This window comes from Poromitra crassiceps, assembly GCF_964638095.1.
Source record: "Poromitra crassiceps genome assembly, chromosome: 19".
NCBI lineage: Eukaryota > Metazoa > Chordata > Actinopteri > Beryciformes > Melamphaidae > Poromitra > Poromitra crassiceps.
Genome location: NC_139646.1, coordinates 27,708,662 through 27,726,161, shown reverse-complemented (window position 1 = coordinate 27,726,161; position 17,500 = coordinate 27,708,662). Strand labels below are relative to the sequence as shown.

Genomic DNA, 17,500 nt, shown 5'->3' with positions numbered 1-17,500 from the left:
GTCAGAAGAGCGGTATGCCCGATAAGGGACACAAGTGTGAAACGTGTCAAGTCATTTGCCGGTCCTTCTCATGGGCGAGGTGTACACACGTTGCTTAATGTTCCAGCGGGCATAATCTAATCATTCGCGCACATTAAAGCAAACTGGCGAAATGATCTTGTGATAATAAGAGCGGTATGTCAGCTTCATGTGTGGGTGTGCTGATTTCCCCCTCTCCCCTCTCTGCTGCCTGCTCGCTCTCTGGCCAGTCCTTCAGTCAGCAGCCCGACAGGGACACAGACAGCTCTGAGAGTCTTGCAAGCCGCCCAACGCTTGTTGAGAAAGCAAATGCACGAAGCGAAATGTGGAAGTATTTTGCTTACGTTGCCGACAGCGAAGGCAAGCCCGGACACATCAAACGAAGCCAGTCTGTAAAAAGTGCTTCAATGCGACGCAGGTGAACGGATAAACATCGAACCAGCCAGGCTATTTCTCTCAGACACGGATCCCAACTTCTTCAAATATTTCAGTTCAAAGACTGGTTAGCGAATGTGAATGATACAACATACATGTCCTCTTAAGTCAAACGAGTGTGATTTATTGTGTGACAAGTGAACTTATTTCACCATCGGAGTTTTGCCGACACGTCACTCCCCGCCCGCTCTGCAGTGCCGCCCCGCCCCCCAACATACAGGCAATTACGCTGCTATATTCCCACATGCGAGCGCCCAGGTGTGAAGGGAAATTCCGGGAAATGTCCGATATTGACTTTCAGGTAATTTTCCGGTGTGTGGGAAAACGGCTACAGACACGCAGACACACACACACAAGCACACACTGGTCACACACACTGTAGGATTTTCAACTTCCAACTTTCCTGTGAACTTCCTGGGGTGACTAGGTTGTGTGTGTGTGTGTGTGTGTGCTCGCGCGTGTGTGCCTGTGTGTGTGTGTGTGTGTGTGTGTGCTCGCGCGTGTGTGCCTGTGTGTGCCTGTGTGTGTGTGTGTGTGCGTGTGCGTGCGTGTGTGTTCAGGTTCTTGCAGTGTGAGCGGCGTTGTGATGAGGATCCTTGTTGCCGTGGTTTCGGTTTGGTTCGAGACACAAAGTCAGCTGCTGGTGAGTTGAAAGGAAATGTTTTTTTTTTTTTTGAAAAGAAATGTATTGATTATTTATTTCAGTTAACTCAAAGGTTTTCCCCCCCACACCTACAGTACTTTTCGTTTTTCATTTAGTTTTAATATATATATATTCAATATAATAACCTTGCGGTGTGTGTGTGCCTGTGTGTGTGTGTGTGTGTGTGTGTGTGTGTGTGCAGGCGGCTCAGACGTGGTGTGTGTGTCCCTGCTCAGCCTGGGCATTCAGACGTGCAGCGAGGAGGGCGGGACTTCCTGGAGGACGCAGGACTGCCGAGCATCCACCGTGCAGAGCGCCCCAGAACCACTGGGCTGGTACCAGAAACCCGGTAACACACACACACACACACACACACACACACACACAGGCACACACACAGGCACACACACACACACACACACACACACACACACACACAGGCACATGCACACACGCACACACACAGGCACACACAGACACACACACACACACACAGATAGCATGTGACCTGACTTGTTCTCTCTCCTCAGTGAATCAGTGGAGTTCATCTCCTGCTCTTTGTCCTCCATTCAGCCTCCCACCAACCACAAACAACGGTGAGATGAATACACTAATATAGCCTGGGTAAACCACATCACAGGCTAGATGCATACACTAATATAGCCTGGGTAAACCACATCACAGGCTAGATGCATACACTAATATAGCCTGGGTAAACCACATCACAGGCTAGATGCATACACTAATATAGCCTGGGTAAACCACATCACAGGCTATGCCTGTAGCGTCAGTCACGTGGAGGCTGGGTTTACCCAGGCTAACACTAATATACCAATACTACTACTGCTAGCCTAGTACTACTGCTACTACTAGTATGAGTGTTTATTCATCTTATCTTCATGTTTTTCTGTCAGTGTCTCTGGACAATTGGACTCTTCTCGCTGACTCGGCGGTCCTGGTTGACCCGTCCGTCTCCTCCTATGATGTCATCCACGTGAGCCGAGACATCGCTACCGACCAGGACAAGACCAGGGACTGGTGTCTCCATGGTAACCGCCCACCTTGAAGGAAAACTCGCCTAAAACTCTGTAACTCTGATCAAAACAACTTTTTATCTCTGGCTCCATCCAGGAGTTAGTCCTCTTTTTCTTCTAGTTGATAACCGGCCAATCGTAAACAAGGTGATGTCACCTCCAGGTGTTTCCAGCAGCTACTGTAGCTACAGTGGAAGTTTGATATGAGGAGATCTTTCAGGACGTCAAACATCTTTGGTAAACGTCAGGTTTTGGTGTCAGTCCCTCAGAATCAAAGAGTGAGGACTTCTTTCTAGAGCCGCCATTTTGCACCAAGAGACAATCATACAGGGAGAAATCCATCGTAGGAGAGGAGAGACACCAATGTCTCCACCATAGGAGCAGGAGAGAGACCAGCATGCACTCCAGTAGAGACAGACTGAGCAGGAGAGAGACCAGCATGCACTCCAGTAGAGACAGACTGAGCAGGAGAGAGACCAGCATGCACTGCAGTAGAGACAGACTGAGCAGGAGAGAGACCAGCATGCACTGCAGGAGAGACAGGCTGAGCAGGAGAGAGACCAGCATGCACTGCAGGAGAGACAGGCTGAGCAGGAGAGAGACCAGCATGCACTGCAGGAGAGACAGGCTGAGCAGGAGAGAGACCAGCATGCACTGCAGGAGAGACAGGCTGAGCAGGAGAGAGACCAGCATGCACTGCAGGAGAGACAGGCTGAGCAGGAGAGAGACCAGCATGCACTGCAGTAGAGACAGGCTGAGCAGGAGAGAGACCAGCATGCACTGCAGGAGAGACAGGCTGAGCAGGAGAGAGACCAGCATGCACTGCAGGAGAGACAGGCTGAGCAGGAGAGAGACCAGCATGCACTGCAGGAGAGACAGGCTGAGCAGGAGAGAGACCAGCATGCACTGCAGGAGAGACAGGCTGAGCAGGAGAGAGACCAGCATGCACTGCAGGAGAGACAGGCTGAGCATTGAGGAAGGAGAGACTTTAACGTCTGATCCAACACACCACTGATCTAGTGCTGCTGAGCAAGGCACTGACCCTGCCTGGGTTGCACGCGTAAACTATAAAAATATGAACGTAGCTACCATGACATCATCCATTGGGTTATTATGGACCCGTTTTGAACCCTCTCGTTCATCAGACCCTTATCGATTAATAAGATAATCATTCACTGAAATACATAATATATATTATTTTATAAGCACATCTGTCACACTGTTTCTACTCTGCAGTGTACACCATTTACTTCCTGTTTCAGCCTGCCAGGAGGTGGAGTCCTGCATGTTTACTTCCTGTTTACTTCCTGTTTCAGCCTGCCAGGAGGTGGAGTCCTGCATGTTTACTTCCTGTTTACTTCCTGTTTGAGCCTGCCAGGAGGTGGAGTCCTGCATGTTTACTTCCTGTTTACTTCCTGTTTCAGCCTGCCAGGAGGTGGAGTCCTGCATGTTTACTTCCTGTTTACTTCCTGTTTCAGCCTGCCAGGAGGTGGAGTCCTGCATGTTTACTTCCTGTTTACTTCCTGTTTCAGCCTGCCAGGAGGTGGAGTCCTGCATGTTTACTTCCTGTTTACTTCCTGTTTGAGCCTGCCAGGAGGTGGAGTCCTGCATGTTTACTTCCTGTTTACTTCCTGTTTCAGCCTGCCAGGAGGTGGAGTCCTGCATGTTTACTTCCTGTTTACTTCCTGTTTCAGCCTGCCAGGAGGTGGAGTCCTGCATGTTTACTTCCTGTTTACTTCCTGTTTCAGCCTGCCAGGAGGTGGAGTCCTGCATGTTTACTTCCTGTTTACTTCCTGTTTCAGCCTGCCAGGAGGTGGAGTCCTGCATGTTTACTTCCTGTTTACTTCCTGTTTCAGCCTGCCAGGAGGTGGAGGCCTGCATGTTTACTTCCTGTTTACTTCCTGTTTCAGCCTGCCAGGAGGTGGAGGCCTGCATGTTTACTTCCTGTTTACTTCCTGTTTCAGCCTGCCAGGAGGTGGAGTCCTGCATGGCTGTGTCAGTCAGCCAGACGGCGTCTGCCACCCGCTGCGTCCTCTACCCAGACACCAGGGCCTGTGGCTTAAGCTCCGCCCCTGGCTCATCTGGCCCCGCCTTCTCCTGTAGACTGGTCATCAGAGAGCCCGCCCCCCAGGTGTACCTGAGGAAAGGTGAGCCAATCATAGCCCAAGACAACATTCTAGTTGTGGCGGGTTTGATTCCGCGTCAGTAACACATGTCTGCGCGCGTGTTCTTGTTTCCCTCGGCAGAGCGGTTGCCGTCGGTTACGTCCGTCTCCGTCCCGGGTCATGGAACCCTGCAGGGCGTCACTGTGGAAACAACCCTGGGGTCAGACAAGAAGACAGTTGTCCAGTTCCTGGGAGTTCCGTACGCCCGTCCACCAATAGGATCGCTCCGTTTCAAAGCCGCTCAGCCGGCTGATTGGACGGGAAGCTGGGATGCCACAAGAGCCCGGTACACTACCTGTCTGTCTGTCTGTCTGTTTCTACCGGTCTGTCTGTGTGTCTGTCTGATTCACTATACCTGTCTGTCTGTCTGTCTGTCTGTCTGTCTGTCTTGCAGGCCCAGCTGTCTCCAGCCTGGTGATGGGTCCTCTGCAGCCTCCAGTGAAGACTGTCTGTACCTGAACATCTTCTCTCCGTCTGGACAGGTTGGTCTGGGAGATGATAACGGGCCAAACATCTTCAATATGCACTGATCCCTCTTTAGACCCAAAATATACCACAGTATACATAGACACTATTATGCCAAATTATACTCCCATTGGAAACAAAACTGGAGATCTTAATACACTATTAGACACCCTTTCAATCATATTGGTTCTCCTCCAGTATATAAAGTGAAATAAAGCATTAAATAAATTCTCATTCAAACCAATTTAATATTTCCAGATTTTCTCTGAGAAACTCCAAATTCAACGATCTACATCTATAATCTGTGTGTGTGTGTGTGTGTGTGTGTGTGTGTGTGTGTGTGTGTGTGTGTGTGTGTGTGAGACAGATTGGGCGTGTCCCAGTCCTGGTCTTCTTCTTCAACCCCACGGCCAATCAGAGCCCAGGACTGTTAGATGGCTCCGCCCTCGCCGCCATGGGCAACATCGTCGTGGTAACAGCCAGCTACCGGACCGCCGCATTGGGCTTCCTGAGCACAGGTACACACACACACACACACACACACACACACACACACACACACACACAATCTCAGAATTGAACAGGGCATCCGGGTAGTGCAGCGGTAGATAACCCCGCCTACCAACACGAGGGTTGCAAGTTCGAGCCCCCGTGTTGCTACCTCTGGCGTGGTCGAGCATCCTCCCATGTGCTACGACCTGCTGTCAGGTGAAGAAAGCATCTGGTGACTGACTGCACATGTATCGGAGGAAGGATGTGCTGACTGCACATGTATCGGAGGAAGGATGTGCTGACTGCACATGTATCGGAGGAAGGATGTGCTCGTCTACAAGTCTCTCCAGATCGGCAGAGCGGGTGGAACAACGCCTGGGACAGCAGGGGAATTGCCAAGGTCAACTGGGGAGAAATAAAACCAGTCGACACTCTCTCCCCCCGCAGGTTCGGCTGGTCTCCATGGTAACTACGGTCTGTCGGACCAGGAGGCGGCGCTGCGTTGGGTAGACGCCCACATCTCCCTGGTGGGCGGGGACAACAGGAGAGTGACGGTGGGGGCGGAGCGTGGCGGCGCTGACATCACCAGCCTTCACCTCCTCTCTACCTCCTCCTCCTCCTCCTCCTCACCTCCTCTGTTCAGACGCATGGTGCTGATGGTGAGAACTCTTCTCCTTCTACTGCTGCGGTGCAGACCCTACAAACCACGCCCCTACAAACCACACCTCCTACAAACCACACCTCCTACAAACCACGCCCCTACAAACCACGCCCCCTACAAACCATGTTCCCTACAAACCACACCTCCTACAAACCACACCTCCTACAAACCACGCCCCTACAAACCACGCCCCCTACAAACCATGTTCCCTACAAACCACACCTCCTACAAACCACACCTCCTACAAACCACGCCCCCTACAAACCATGTTCGCTACAAACCACACCTCCTACAAACCACACCTCCTACAAACCACACCTCCTACAAACCACACCTCCTACAAACCACACCTCCTACAAACCACGCTCCTACAAACCACACCTCCTACAAACCACGTTCCCTACAAACACACCCATAACACATCATTTTTTCTTTTTTCCAATATTTTATTTTCAATTTTTTTATAGAACAATATACGAGACAATACGAGACAAACCGGCTCAGACAAAGAAAAAGAAAAAAACACACACACAAAATAATAATAATAATAATACAAAAATATACATATACATCATCAACATTCGATTATCACTCGACATCCGAGCTGCGTATGCGAGCTGCAGGGCCAGCTCGACGAGCTGCAGGGCGGGCGAGCTAGCGAGGAATCAAGCGCGCGTAGCACGCGAGATACCTAGTACAATATATTGACACACAAAATATTGCGATACTATGCTGTATTGATCACCCCCCACCCCTATCTACCACTAGTTTTTACCAGTTTTAATTAGTCCATTTGTTTGGAGAGGAGGAGACCTCTGTGGATAATTGGACTCCAGGTAAAAACCTTGTGAATGATGAACACTAGAGATGTCACAATATATCGTCCCACAATATATCGCGATATCAAAACGTGACAATATGTATCGTTGAGATGAAATCTCATATCACGAGAAAAAATAAGCTGAACATGGTGGCACTGGTCTGCATCTGATTGCATGCTCGCTCTCCTTTTCATTGCTTTGTTTGAACAGATGAGGGACGTTACAGACACAGAGGATGAAAATTGTGAAATTACTCAAATTAGTGTGGAGGATGTCCCCTCAACTTACAAATTGATCTAAAAAAATTATTGTTAAAATATCGTATCGTATCGTTATCGTGAACCCAATATCGTATCATGAACTGAGTGTATCATGACACCCCTAATGAACACTGAAGGAATCCCAACCTAAAAACAAAATAGTAAGGAGGTGGAGACAACTCCCATGATCCCATGCTACTTCCCAATATCCTCAAAGCGCGTCTTGTTATTATTTGGATTAAGAGCCCCCTAGTGGCAGAAAATGACACATGAGATGTCTCCTCCTCCTCTCTCCACCTGCAGGGTGGCTCTGTGTTCTCCCCAGCAGCGCTGCAGTCCACCTCCTCCGCCAGGCGCCAGGCGCTGGCTCTGTCCAGAGAGCTGGGCTGCCCCACCTCTGACCTCACTGACCCCACTGACCATGACAAGATGGCCGCCTGCCTCAGAGCCATGCCTGCACACACACTCAACGCTGCCCAGACCAAGGTAAGTACAGCCAGGGCCGCCGCACCCTATACGCAGAGTACGCAGACTGCGTAGGGCATCATGTGACTGGGGGCACCAATTTCTTTTTTTTTTTTTTTTTTGTGCTCTCAGTCAGGCCACTCACTGAACAGCAGGCCAGGCGCCGCCTACTGGTTTACTAGTGGTTTTATTACTTTATTCAGGGTTAAAGTGTTATCTCATTGTAAAATTGGACTCGCCCCGAATTGGGCTTCAAACGGCCCAAATTGGCCTTCAAACGGCCCAAATCTGGCTTCAACCGGCCCAAATCTGGCTTCAAACGACCCAAATCTGGCTTCAAACGACCCAAATCGGGCTTCAAACGGCCCAAATCTGGCTTCAAACGGCCCAAATTTGGCTTCAAACGGCCAAATTGGGCTTCAAACAGCCCAAATTTTTCGCCGCCGCCCTTCGGACGCCGGCACGCACATCGGCCCGTATCGGCCTGGCCTGCTTGGTATCTAATGCCCGGCCTGAATTATGATCCCAGTCCGCCCCTGCTTGCATGTACAGTTTAACAATCGCTTGTTTGCTGACATGTACAGTAATTCTAACAATTGTTTGTTTGCCACATGTAATGTAATGTGAGATACACTAGTATCGTTCATAATTATTGATTTTGCAGTCTTTCGTTTGACAGTTATTGAAAGTTTTGCGGGGGCGGGGGGGCACCACAAAACAATTACGCTTAGGGCACCCAAATGGCCAGCAGCAGCCCTGAGTACAGCTAAACACAAACACACACACACACACACACACACACACACACACACACACACACACACACACACACACACACACACACACACACACAGAGTGAGCTTACCATGTTGTTGCAGCATCGTCTCCAGTGGGGCCAAACAGAGCAATCAGAGGGTTAGTTCCAGGTCCAAATTGAGGATGATAAGGTTTAGATAACATTCCCCCAATATTGTTCAAACCTCGGGCCAAAACATGTGGAGAAGGGAAGCCTCAAGTGAAGATTTTTGACATGACTTTGTAAACCACAGAAAAACCACACAATGACTTAATAAACCGTGTGTGTGTGTGTGTGTGTGTGTGTGTGTGTGTGTCTGTCTGTCTGTCTGTCTGTGTGTGTGTGTGTGTGTGTGTGTGTGTGTGTGTGTGTGTGTGTGTGTGTGTGTGTGTGTGTGTGTGTGTGTGTGTGTTCCAGCTGTTGGCGGTCAGCGGTCCTTTCCAGGCCTGGGCTCCAGTCTCAGCTGGTCAGTCTCTCGGTCAGTCTTCCTTCCACAGAGTGGACCTCCTGCTGGGATCGTCCATGCAGGACGGGCTGATCAGCCGGGCACGCAGGATAAAGGTACGATCAATAATCATGATCAGAAAGATATGAAATGGCTGGCATCATCAACTCAAGAGCTAGGTGACAGAGCTTTATCTAGGAACCTATTGGTTGTGTTCTTGTGTCTTTCGATGTAACTTTTTTAAACTGCACCACTTTACTTTTTGATGTCATTGTTGGTAATAGTGTGTTGTTAATTGTGTATTGTATTATTGTTGTTAATAGTGTATTGTTGTTAATAGTGTATTGGTTTAATGTCTTAGGTAAGAGACCTCATATAAGCCCATTAGGGTTTATTGTCTCAACCTGCACAATATGTTTACGTTTTGTTCTGGATTTTACTACGTGCAAATAGATAAATACAATAAATAAAACATAAGTTTTTTATCTTGTCTGAACTTTTGCACTTTTTAATTGTACTTTTCTTTTGACCTTTACTGTATTTCTATGACTCTGTAAAGCACTTTGAATTGCCCTGAAATTTGCTATACAAATGAAACTGCCTTTCTTGTCATGCGGGTATGTGAGCTAGCAGGGAGAATAGCTGGGAGGATATGACGGTTAATAAATATATATGACTGTATAATGATCTAAAACAGCTGGGAGGATATGACGGTTAATAAATATATATGACTGTATATGATTTGCTGTCCCACAGGACTTTGAGTTGCTGGCGGGCCGAGCGGATGGGAAGACGGCGTTCTACGAGGCGCTCAGTAATTCTCTGGGTGGCGAGCGGAGTGAAGGCGGAGCTCTGCTGAAGGAGGCGGCCAGCTGGTTCTACGCCCTGCAGCACAGCCCCGCCCCCGCCGGCTACAACCTGTTCTCCAGAGCGCTGGACAACGCCACCCGGTCAGAACCTACCGCCGTCAAAGAACTTACATTGATAAGAAGTGACAGCCAATATTGCAACATCAGCAGACAGCAAACCCGCCATTTTAGCCTGAAGGAGACACCTCTGATTGTCATGTTTCTGTGCTGTTGTTCCATTGGCCAAGGAGGCGTTTTTTTGTTTGTTTGTTTGTTTTTTCAGACCAAAATGGTGGCACGCTGTTGTCAAAAAAGCATCAGTGTTGACTTTTGCTTCAATACTCTTTGCCGCCATCTCTGATTGGTCTCTAATTTTTGTTTGTTTCTCGTAAAAGACCAGGAGACTCTGATCTGTCTCTCTCTCATCTGTCTGTCTGTCTCTCTCTCTCTCTGTCTGTCTGTCTGCCTCTCTCACTCACTCACTCTCTGTCTGTCCACCTCTCTCTCTCTCTCCCTCTCTCAGAGATCTGTTCATCGTGTGTCCCACTCTGCAGATGGCTAGCCACTGGGCTAGCAGCAAGGCTAACGTCTTCCTCTACCACCAGCCTGAGAGCAGTGCCCAGGACAGGTAACTGACTGACTGACTGACTGACTGACTGCTTTACTGACTGGATGACTGACGGCTGTTAGTCAGTGGCTGGTCATCATCTGGATGTCTTCTAAACATCGACTTGAATTTTAGGATTTACAGCCTTGTGGGCAAATGTTTGTAACAGGATGTGAGCTGCCAGAACTGCAAGATCTGTACAACCAGCGGTGCCTCAGGAGGTCCCTGAAGATCATCAAAGACACAAACCACCCCCACAACAGTCTGTTCTCCCTGCTACCCTCAGGGAGGAGATACAGGGTCCCAAGAGCAAGCACAAATCGCTTGAGGGACAGTTTCTTCTCGCAGGCCACGAGACTCCTTAACATATACAAATAGTGTAGTAGCCGTACTGTACCGCACTGCAGCTGCTACCATCACGTATGACTAATGTTCAATAGTATGTTGATTAGGCATATGCTATTTGCACCTAACAGAATGTTACTATGTTTAATTATGTTTAATTATGTTTAAAGTATGTTCATGCCATTTGCACATATGTGCCACTGTCTGTGGCGTGTCTTACTGCTTTATTGCTTGTTGCCTCTTGTTTTTAATTATTTTTTATTTTATTTTTGCACTATGTTGTAACGGAGTCTACAGCACAAGAATTTCACACGTGATACTTGTACTACGGAGTGACAATAAAAAATCTTGAATCTTGTTTCCTGTCCTGATTAGTAGTGATATTAATAACGTTGTTTGTTTGTTTGTTGTTTACAGGGTGGATGTGTCTGTCCCACTGGACGTTCAGTTTGTGTTTGGAACTCCTCATCATCCAATGAGCTCACAGCGTTTCACCTCCACTGAGCGACGCCTCTCCCTGGCCATGATGACCTACGTCTCCAACTTCATCAGGACAGGGTACAGCTGCTAGCTAACCAACCGCTAATTATCCGCTAACCGCTAACACATTAGCTAAATAATGAGCTGTGACAATGACCTAGAACCTCATTAACCTAACAACCAGATGAATCAATAACGAACCAAGTTTGTATATCATTTTTGTCCGTTTTTGTGTTTTCTTCCTCATTTTTTTATGTCCGTTTTTGTCTTTCTTTTTGTCATTTTTTAGTCTGTTTTTTTTGCCCAATAATTTTTTGTCCGCGATTATCTTCACATGCTAAAGTGAATTTTGTCCTGCTTGTGACTCCGTAGCGACCCAAACCAGACACCGGCATGGACGGACTCAACTCTGATTCGCTGGAGTCCGGTCCAGCCCTCTCCGGCCCTGCCCACCTACCTGCAGGTAGAACCCAACCTCCGGCTGAACCAGGGCCTCCAGCAGGATGCCTGCTCCTTCTGGAACCAACTGGCTCCAAAACTGACGAGAGAGACCGGTCAGAGAACACACCAGACTCTACTCTATTCTACTCTGCTCTGTTAGACTGTACTCTGTTCCTCTGTTAGACTGTACTCTGCTCTGTTAGACTGTACTCTGCTCCTCTGTTAGACTGTACTCTGCTCTGTTAGACTGTACTCTGCTCTGTTAGACTATACTCTGCTCTGTTAGACTCTACTCTGCTCTGTTAGACTGTACTCTGCTCTGTTAGACTATACTCTGCTCCTCTGTTAGACTGTACTCTGCTCCTCTGTTAGACTGTACTCTGCTCTGTTAGACTGTACTCTGCTCCTCTGTTAGACTGTACTCTGCTCCTCTGTTAGACTGTACTCTGCTCCTCTGTTAGACTGTACTCTGCTCTGTTAGACTGTACTCTGCTCTGTTAGACTGTACTCTGTTCCTCTGTTAGACTGTACTCTGCTCTGTTAGACTGTACTCTGCTCTGTTAGACTATACTCTGCTCTGTTAGACTCTACTCTGCTCTGTTAGACTGTACTCTGCTCTGTTAGACTCTACTCTGCTCTGTTAGACTGTACTCTGCTCTGTTAGACTGTACTCTGCTCTGTTAGACTCTACTCTGCTCTGTTAGACTGTACTCTGCTCTGTTAGACTGTACTCTGCTCTGTTAGACTGTACTCTGCTCTGTTAGACTGTACTCTGCTCTGTTAGACTGTACTCTGCTCTGTTAGACTGTACTCTGCTCTGTTAGACTGTACTCTGCTCTGTTAGACTGTACTCTGCTCTGTTAGACTCTACTCTTGCTAGACTGTTACTCTGGTCTATTTAATAGCGATGGTAATGTCTGCATACAGTAGTACGGCTCGTCTCAACTCGGCTTTACTCGTCTCCACCTGAAGTCGTTTCTGCTTCCAAGTACAAGTAGTACTCGCTCAATCTGCCCTCCGCCCACAACTGGTCGTCATAGCGACGGCGCATATCTGCCGCCCTCCGCTTGTAACGTTAAAATTCAATTCCTACACAGAACTTTTAACAAACTGTAGATGGAAAATAACATTACAGATGTTAAAAGTTGTTACATTTAAACCGGGCTGCTTCGGGTTAAAACTGGTTTACAGTTATAGATAAATCTGATTTTTCTGATTAGTCCATGATGCATTTTTGAAACATTTAGCAGAAATCCTTTGACACTGGTGTTTTCATGCGTTTTGTTTTTTGTTTCTGTCCAGGTGAGTTGGGGGCACAGCCTGTCCAGCCCGCATTGACCCCTGACCTCCCAGTGGTCCAGCCTTCCAGCCAATCACAGACTGAGAAGGACGCCTACAGCTAAACCCACCCCGCCCTCAGACCAATCACATTGGCGTCCCATCCTGATGACATCACGCTGTGTTCCCTGACTTCCAGATTCCGTTTCACTTTCCCTCGAGAGGAAACTGAAGTTCTGTTGATTGTTTCTGTTTCTGTTTAATCAATCAATAAAATGCATCCCACTCAATCTGCTGCCTGCCATCTGTTTGACTGAAGAAGAAAAGTCTGACGTTAAACTCAGAGTAAAAAATGAATAAAAAGCTTGCACACTGCAAGGGCTCCTAGTTTGTGTTTTTTATTTCAAACACCCAAAAAAGTGACGTTTCGAGCAAAGCTCTTCATCAGACTGGCAAAGGACTGTGAGACGCCATCTTAAATACATACAGGTCAGGTCATGATACAATTGATTCCAATGCAATCAAGCAGGATGGGTTACAGCTGTGGTTACATGGTCAGGTGAATACTTTGAAGTACTGGTTGGAAACAATATGTATGAAAACAACGAGACCATAGATGATGACAAATCTTAAAGTTGTTCTTTGAATAGATCAAATTTGGTATAAAATACCATGTATCAAATGGGTGACGTGTGACCATGTGTGATCAAGAGTAAGAATACATATGAAAATCAGTAACATTATCAAAATGTGATAAACAAAAGTAAGAATTAAAGTTAAAATTAAAGACCCTCACTAGGGTGTCCCAGACCCCACAGTCAGGCTGAAAGGCCGTCATCAAGGGTGGGACTAAGCTATAGAGGCGCCTCCAAGTGTCTCATGGGTGCATTACAATAAAACAAAGCCTGAGGCCACCAGTTTAGAGATACCTATAGGAGTATACATAATTATGTAGATCAAGACCAACAGTTTAGATATATCAAGTAGTATGCAACAATGTGTAGACCAAGACACAGTTTAGAGATACCAAAGACAAGTTTATATAAAGGAATCAATGCCAAAGTAAAGGAAAACTTCATAAAAAAGGGCGGATATCCATCTCCTCATTGAGGCCCCTAGTAGTCTAGGGAAAATCAGGTTTGACCTTAAACTAATTGCAACATAATTTATTTTCACATTTTTATGTTTATATTGATGCCCGAAATACTATATTAAAAATCCCAGAAAATCCCATTAGTGGAAATATGTTAAAATTACATTTTTTCAAAATGGCTGCCATTATTAAAATGTTGGCCATATCTTGACTCCAACTAGACCTAGAATTACAAATTTGGTGTCTATTTCCACATTTTTGGGGGCAAGGAATCCACAGAAATGGTTGTTGAGTCTCTAAGTAGAACAGATTTTTATTTTCTCATGTAAGTATGTAGTCGTAATACAACATGGCATTTCTCACAATGTTAGCTACAACTTCGTATTTGTTAATCATACACATTTTGGGTGATACCCATTACCCTTGAGCATATTGAAGTGCTTGCCATTGAAAAAAAAAGTTTGTTGTTTCATATTTCCAATTAAAAATGTGTTACGGTAATTAATTTATTCCCTCACAGTGTCTCTAAAAGTGTCTGGAAATACATAAAAAATTAGCACATCTATCTATCTAAGGGAGCTAGGGCTCTGTTTGTTTGTCTGTTTGTCTGTCCGTCCCACTGATGACATCATCTCGAGCAATTGTGATGCCATCAGTGATGTCACTCGAGCAATTGTGATGTCATCAGTGATGTCATAAATCCTTCCTGGCTCACCCTATATAAGTGGAAGCAGTGTGTCTTTTTACACGCAAGCATCCAGTCCCATAAAACACCACCAGCAAGCATCCAGTCTGTCCATAAGAGGAAAAAGCAGCTCCTGCTGGTATATCAGTTGTGTGACCCCACAGACCTGCAGCGTAGGACCGAAGAGATACAAACTCCCCAGGTGGCTATTAATTGCTCAGCCTCCCTCTCCATCTAACATCAACTCCACCAGTACCTCATCCACGCTACAACAGTGAGGCAACAGGCAAGTAACTACTACTTTTGTTTGTGAATATACTGATTCCTACTTGTATTGTTGTGAGATGCCTCGTAACAAAAAACGGAATCAGATGATGAAAAAGCTACATGCTGCAAAGAAACCTGAACCTGCTTTGAATCCCTTAGTTTTAGCTATGCAATGTTCTAAGCAGACTGGATGGCATGCAGCAGAAGCAGATGATAGAACGCTCATCCATAAGAGACTTGAGACTTGACTTAGACTTGTGACCAAAGACGTGAGACTTGACTTGGAGTATAGCTAAAAGACTTCAGCCTTGACTTGGGGACTCTAGCTCAAAGCCTTGAGACTTGCCCGGCCACGACCCATTGCTGCTGTGTGTGTGTGTGTGTCAATTGTTTATTGTTTATTTGCACAAAGAAAATGAATAACAACAGATAGTACCTTAGAAAGTATCTTAATTAGCTATTATTAAGCTATACCTATTAGTAAGCTATTAGCTAAATAGTAAGTGCTTATTAAGCTAGCCTACTTTGAATGGTAACACACAAAGACTGTCATTGGTAACAGACGATAAATGGCGGTCAATTTATCCATAACCTTCGGATATGGAGAATACTTAGCCTACCTGTCCACTCATCTGCATGTTTGAGCTACAACTTGCGCTGTGCCTTGCCAAAATCAAATTGCCTCCAATGTGAAGTAGCTGCTTATGCGAGCTGCAGGGCTAGCTCAGCGAGCTGCAAGGCAGGCGAACTCGCGTAGGTTGCAAGATGCCTAGTGGATTATAATTTCAATTTGAATGGTGAAATTAGATCCTACTTGATATCTTTGAGTTTTGCTATGAGTTGTACCATGTTCATGAGAATCACACACCTGTGGCATTCTCAATCCTCCCATAGGACATGGATGAAAGGCCAGGGGGTCTCTGATTTCGGATATTGATGTGTCCAACTGCTGCTATGTCACAGCTATCAGAGGTCCTGGTTTGGCTCTCTGGTGTAACTCCAGCTATAATGCCCATAACATGGAATGTGTTGTGGCCATCAATGGTTCTGATGTTATGGTCCAATAAGTGGGCGGGCGGTGTGTGTGCCACGATTGTGATGTCACGATTGTCATGTATCAGTGATGTCATCAGTGATGTCACTTGAGCAATTGTGATGTCATCAGTGATGTCACTTGAGCAATTGTGATGTCATCAGTGATGTCACTCGAGCAATTGTGATGTCATCAGTGATGTAATAAATCCTTCTGTGGTGTTTTATGGCAGTTGGCATCCTTTATGTTGCATTACCGCCTGGCTGAGGCTTTATAAGTGGTTGGAGTATAAGTAGGGAGAAGAGCACAAGTGGTAGGCTACATCATCTCCAGAGTAAGTGTTTATTGTTTATTTATGTTTGTTTATTGTTTATTTGCACAAAGAAAATGAATAACAGATAGTACAAGTATCTTAATAAGCTATTATTAAGCTATACCTATTAGTAAGCTATTAGCTAACTAGTAAGTGCTTATTAAGCTAGCCTACTTTGAATGGTAACAGCCAATGACTGTCATTGGTAACAGATGATAAATGGCGGTCAACTTATCCATAACCTTCGGATATGGAGAACACTTTGCCTACCTGTCCACTCGTCTGCATGTTTGAGCTACAACTTGCGCTGTGCCTTGCCAAAATCAAATTGCCTCCAATGCGAGACTCGTGAATGACATGACTATGAATATATGTGTGTGTGTGTGTGTCAGTGGCGGCTGGTGAGCTTGGAAACAGGGGAGGTAGCTTCGGCGGCGACCTTCAAAAATGTGGGCGTTTTTTTTTCTCTTTTGCAGTTTGAAGACAGATTTAGAGGAATATCTCATTTTAAATTAGCATTAGGATTAGACTGTTGTGATGTCAGTACCGAAAATGTAGCCTATTACTGCATAGTCTCGCTGGCCAGCCTCCTCTCCCTTCCGTCCGAGGAGTCTGGCGCATGAAACGATTGACTGTGCCAGCTGGCCGTCCTCGGTGTGTGAATGGGTGAATGTAGGCACATTGTAAAGCGCTTTGGATAAAAGCGCTATATAAATGCAGTCCATTTACCATTTTTACCAACCTTCAGCTGGAAAATGTTCTCAGTGTTGTAACAGTCATTCACCTCGAGCCGTGTCTCAAACTCTGCCATGTTGTGTCGGTGCATTTGAAGGACTTGCTCCTGGAAACTGGAAAGTCTTGAATTTGATGTTTAAGAAGGTCCCCTGTATTTATTTGTTTTTCTTTTCACTACCACCCCTCCTCCTCCTCCTCCTCTTCTTCCTCCTCCTCCTCCTCCTCCTCCTCTTCCTCCTTGGCAGACCATGCAAGCAGCGCGCTGCCCGACAGACGAGCTGTCACTGACTAACTGTGCCGTGGTGAGCGAGAAGGACCTGACCTCTGGACAGTGAGTTGTCTTCTATTCGTCCTTCAGCACAGGCAGACATTCAGTCAGCTTTCCCTTCCTCATGTCACACGATAGATCATACGTACATCATACATCAATTATAACAATGGCTGAACATAGGTGAAATGGTACATTTCATACAATTTAGAAGTTCTAACTGAGGCTACATACATATACTACTGTACATACATACATTTTATGTTTTCATATTTTTGAATGTTTTTGAAAACTTCTAACTGAGAATTTAAGTTAGAACTGCCGTTCTCTCTTCTATCTGTCTGATCCAAACACCCAGCCATCCATCCGCGCACGCACGCACGCACGCACGCACGCACTAGGGCATT

At 46.3% G+C, this 17,500-nt stretch overlaps 2 protein-coding genes across 2 annotated transcripts in view; both read left to right on the top strand.

The window, feature by feature from the left end:
* The window catches only part of tg (thyroglobulin), a gene marked incomplete at both ends in the record, with an annotated part of 42,545 nt that extends 29,721 nt beyond the window's left edge, over positions 1-12,824 (top strand). Inside the window, 16 exons of the mRNA XM_083655881.1 lie at positions 1,014-1,096; positions 1,299-1,445; positions 1,627-1,692; positions 2,011-2,145; positions 4,095-4,277; positions 4,377-4,581; positions 4,690-4,777; positions 5,128-5,278; positions 5,700-5,911; positions 7,298-7,480; positions 8,673-8,816; positions 9,457-9,650; positions 10,072-10,176; positions 10,918-11,058; positions 11,353-11,534; positions 12,724-12,824. Of these exons, the coding sequence (XP_083512007.1) occupies positions 1,014-1,096; positions 1,299-1,445; positions 1,627-1,692; positions 2,011-2,145; positions 4,095-4,277; positions 4,377-4,581; positions 4,690-4,777; positions 5,128-5,278; positions 5,700-5,911; positions 7,298-7,480; positions 8,673-8,816; positions 9,457-9,650; positions 10,072-10,176; positions 10,918-11,058; positions 11,353-11,534; positions 12,724-12,824 (2,320 nt within the window). The remainder of the gene's footprint in view (positions 1-1,013; positions 1,097-1,298; positions 1,446-1,626; positions 1,693-2,010; positions 2,146-4,094; positions 4,278-4,376; positions 4,582-4,689; positions 4,778-5,127; positions 5,279-5,699; positions 5,912-7,297; positions 7,481-8,672; positions 8,817-9,456; positions 9,651-10,071; positions 10,177-10,917; positions 11,059-11,352; positions 11,535-12,723) is intronic.
* A 4,249-nt stretch (positions 12,825-17,073) lies between these two features.
* The window catches only part of LOC310794221 (vesicle-fusing ATPase-like), a gene marked incomplete at its 5' end in the record, with an annotated part of 21,399 nt that continues 20,972 nt past the window's right edge, over positions 17,074-17,500 (top strand). The window contains one exon of the mRNA XM_083656172.1: positions 17,074-17,156. Coding sequence (XP_083512298.1) covers positions 17,074-17,156 — 83 coding nt within the window. The remainder of the gene's footprint in view (positions 17,157-17,500) is intronic.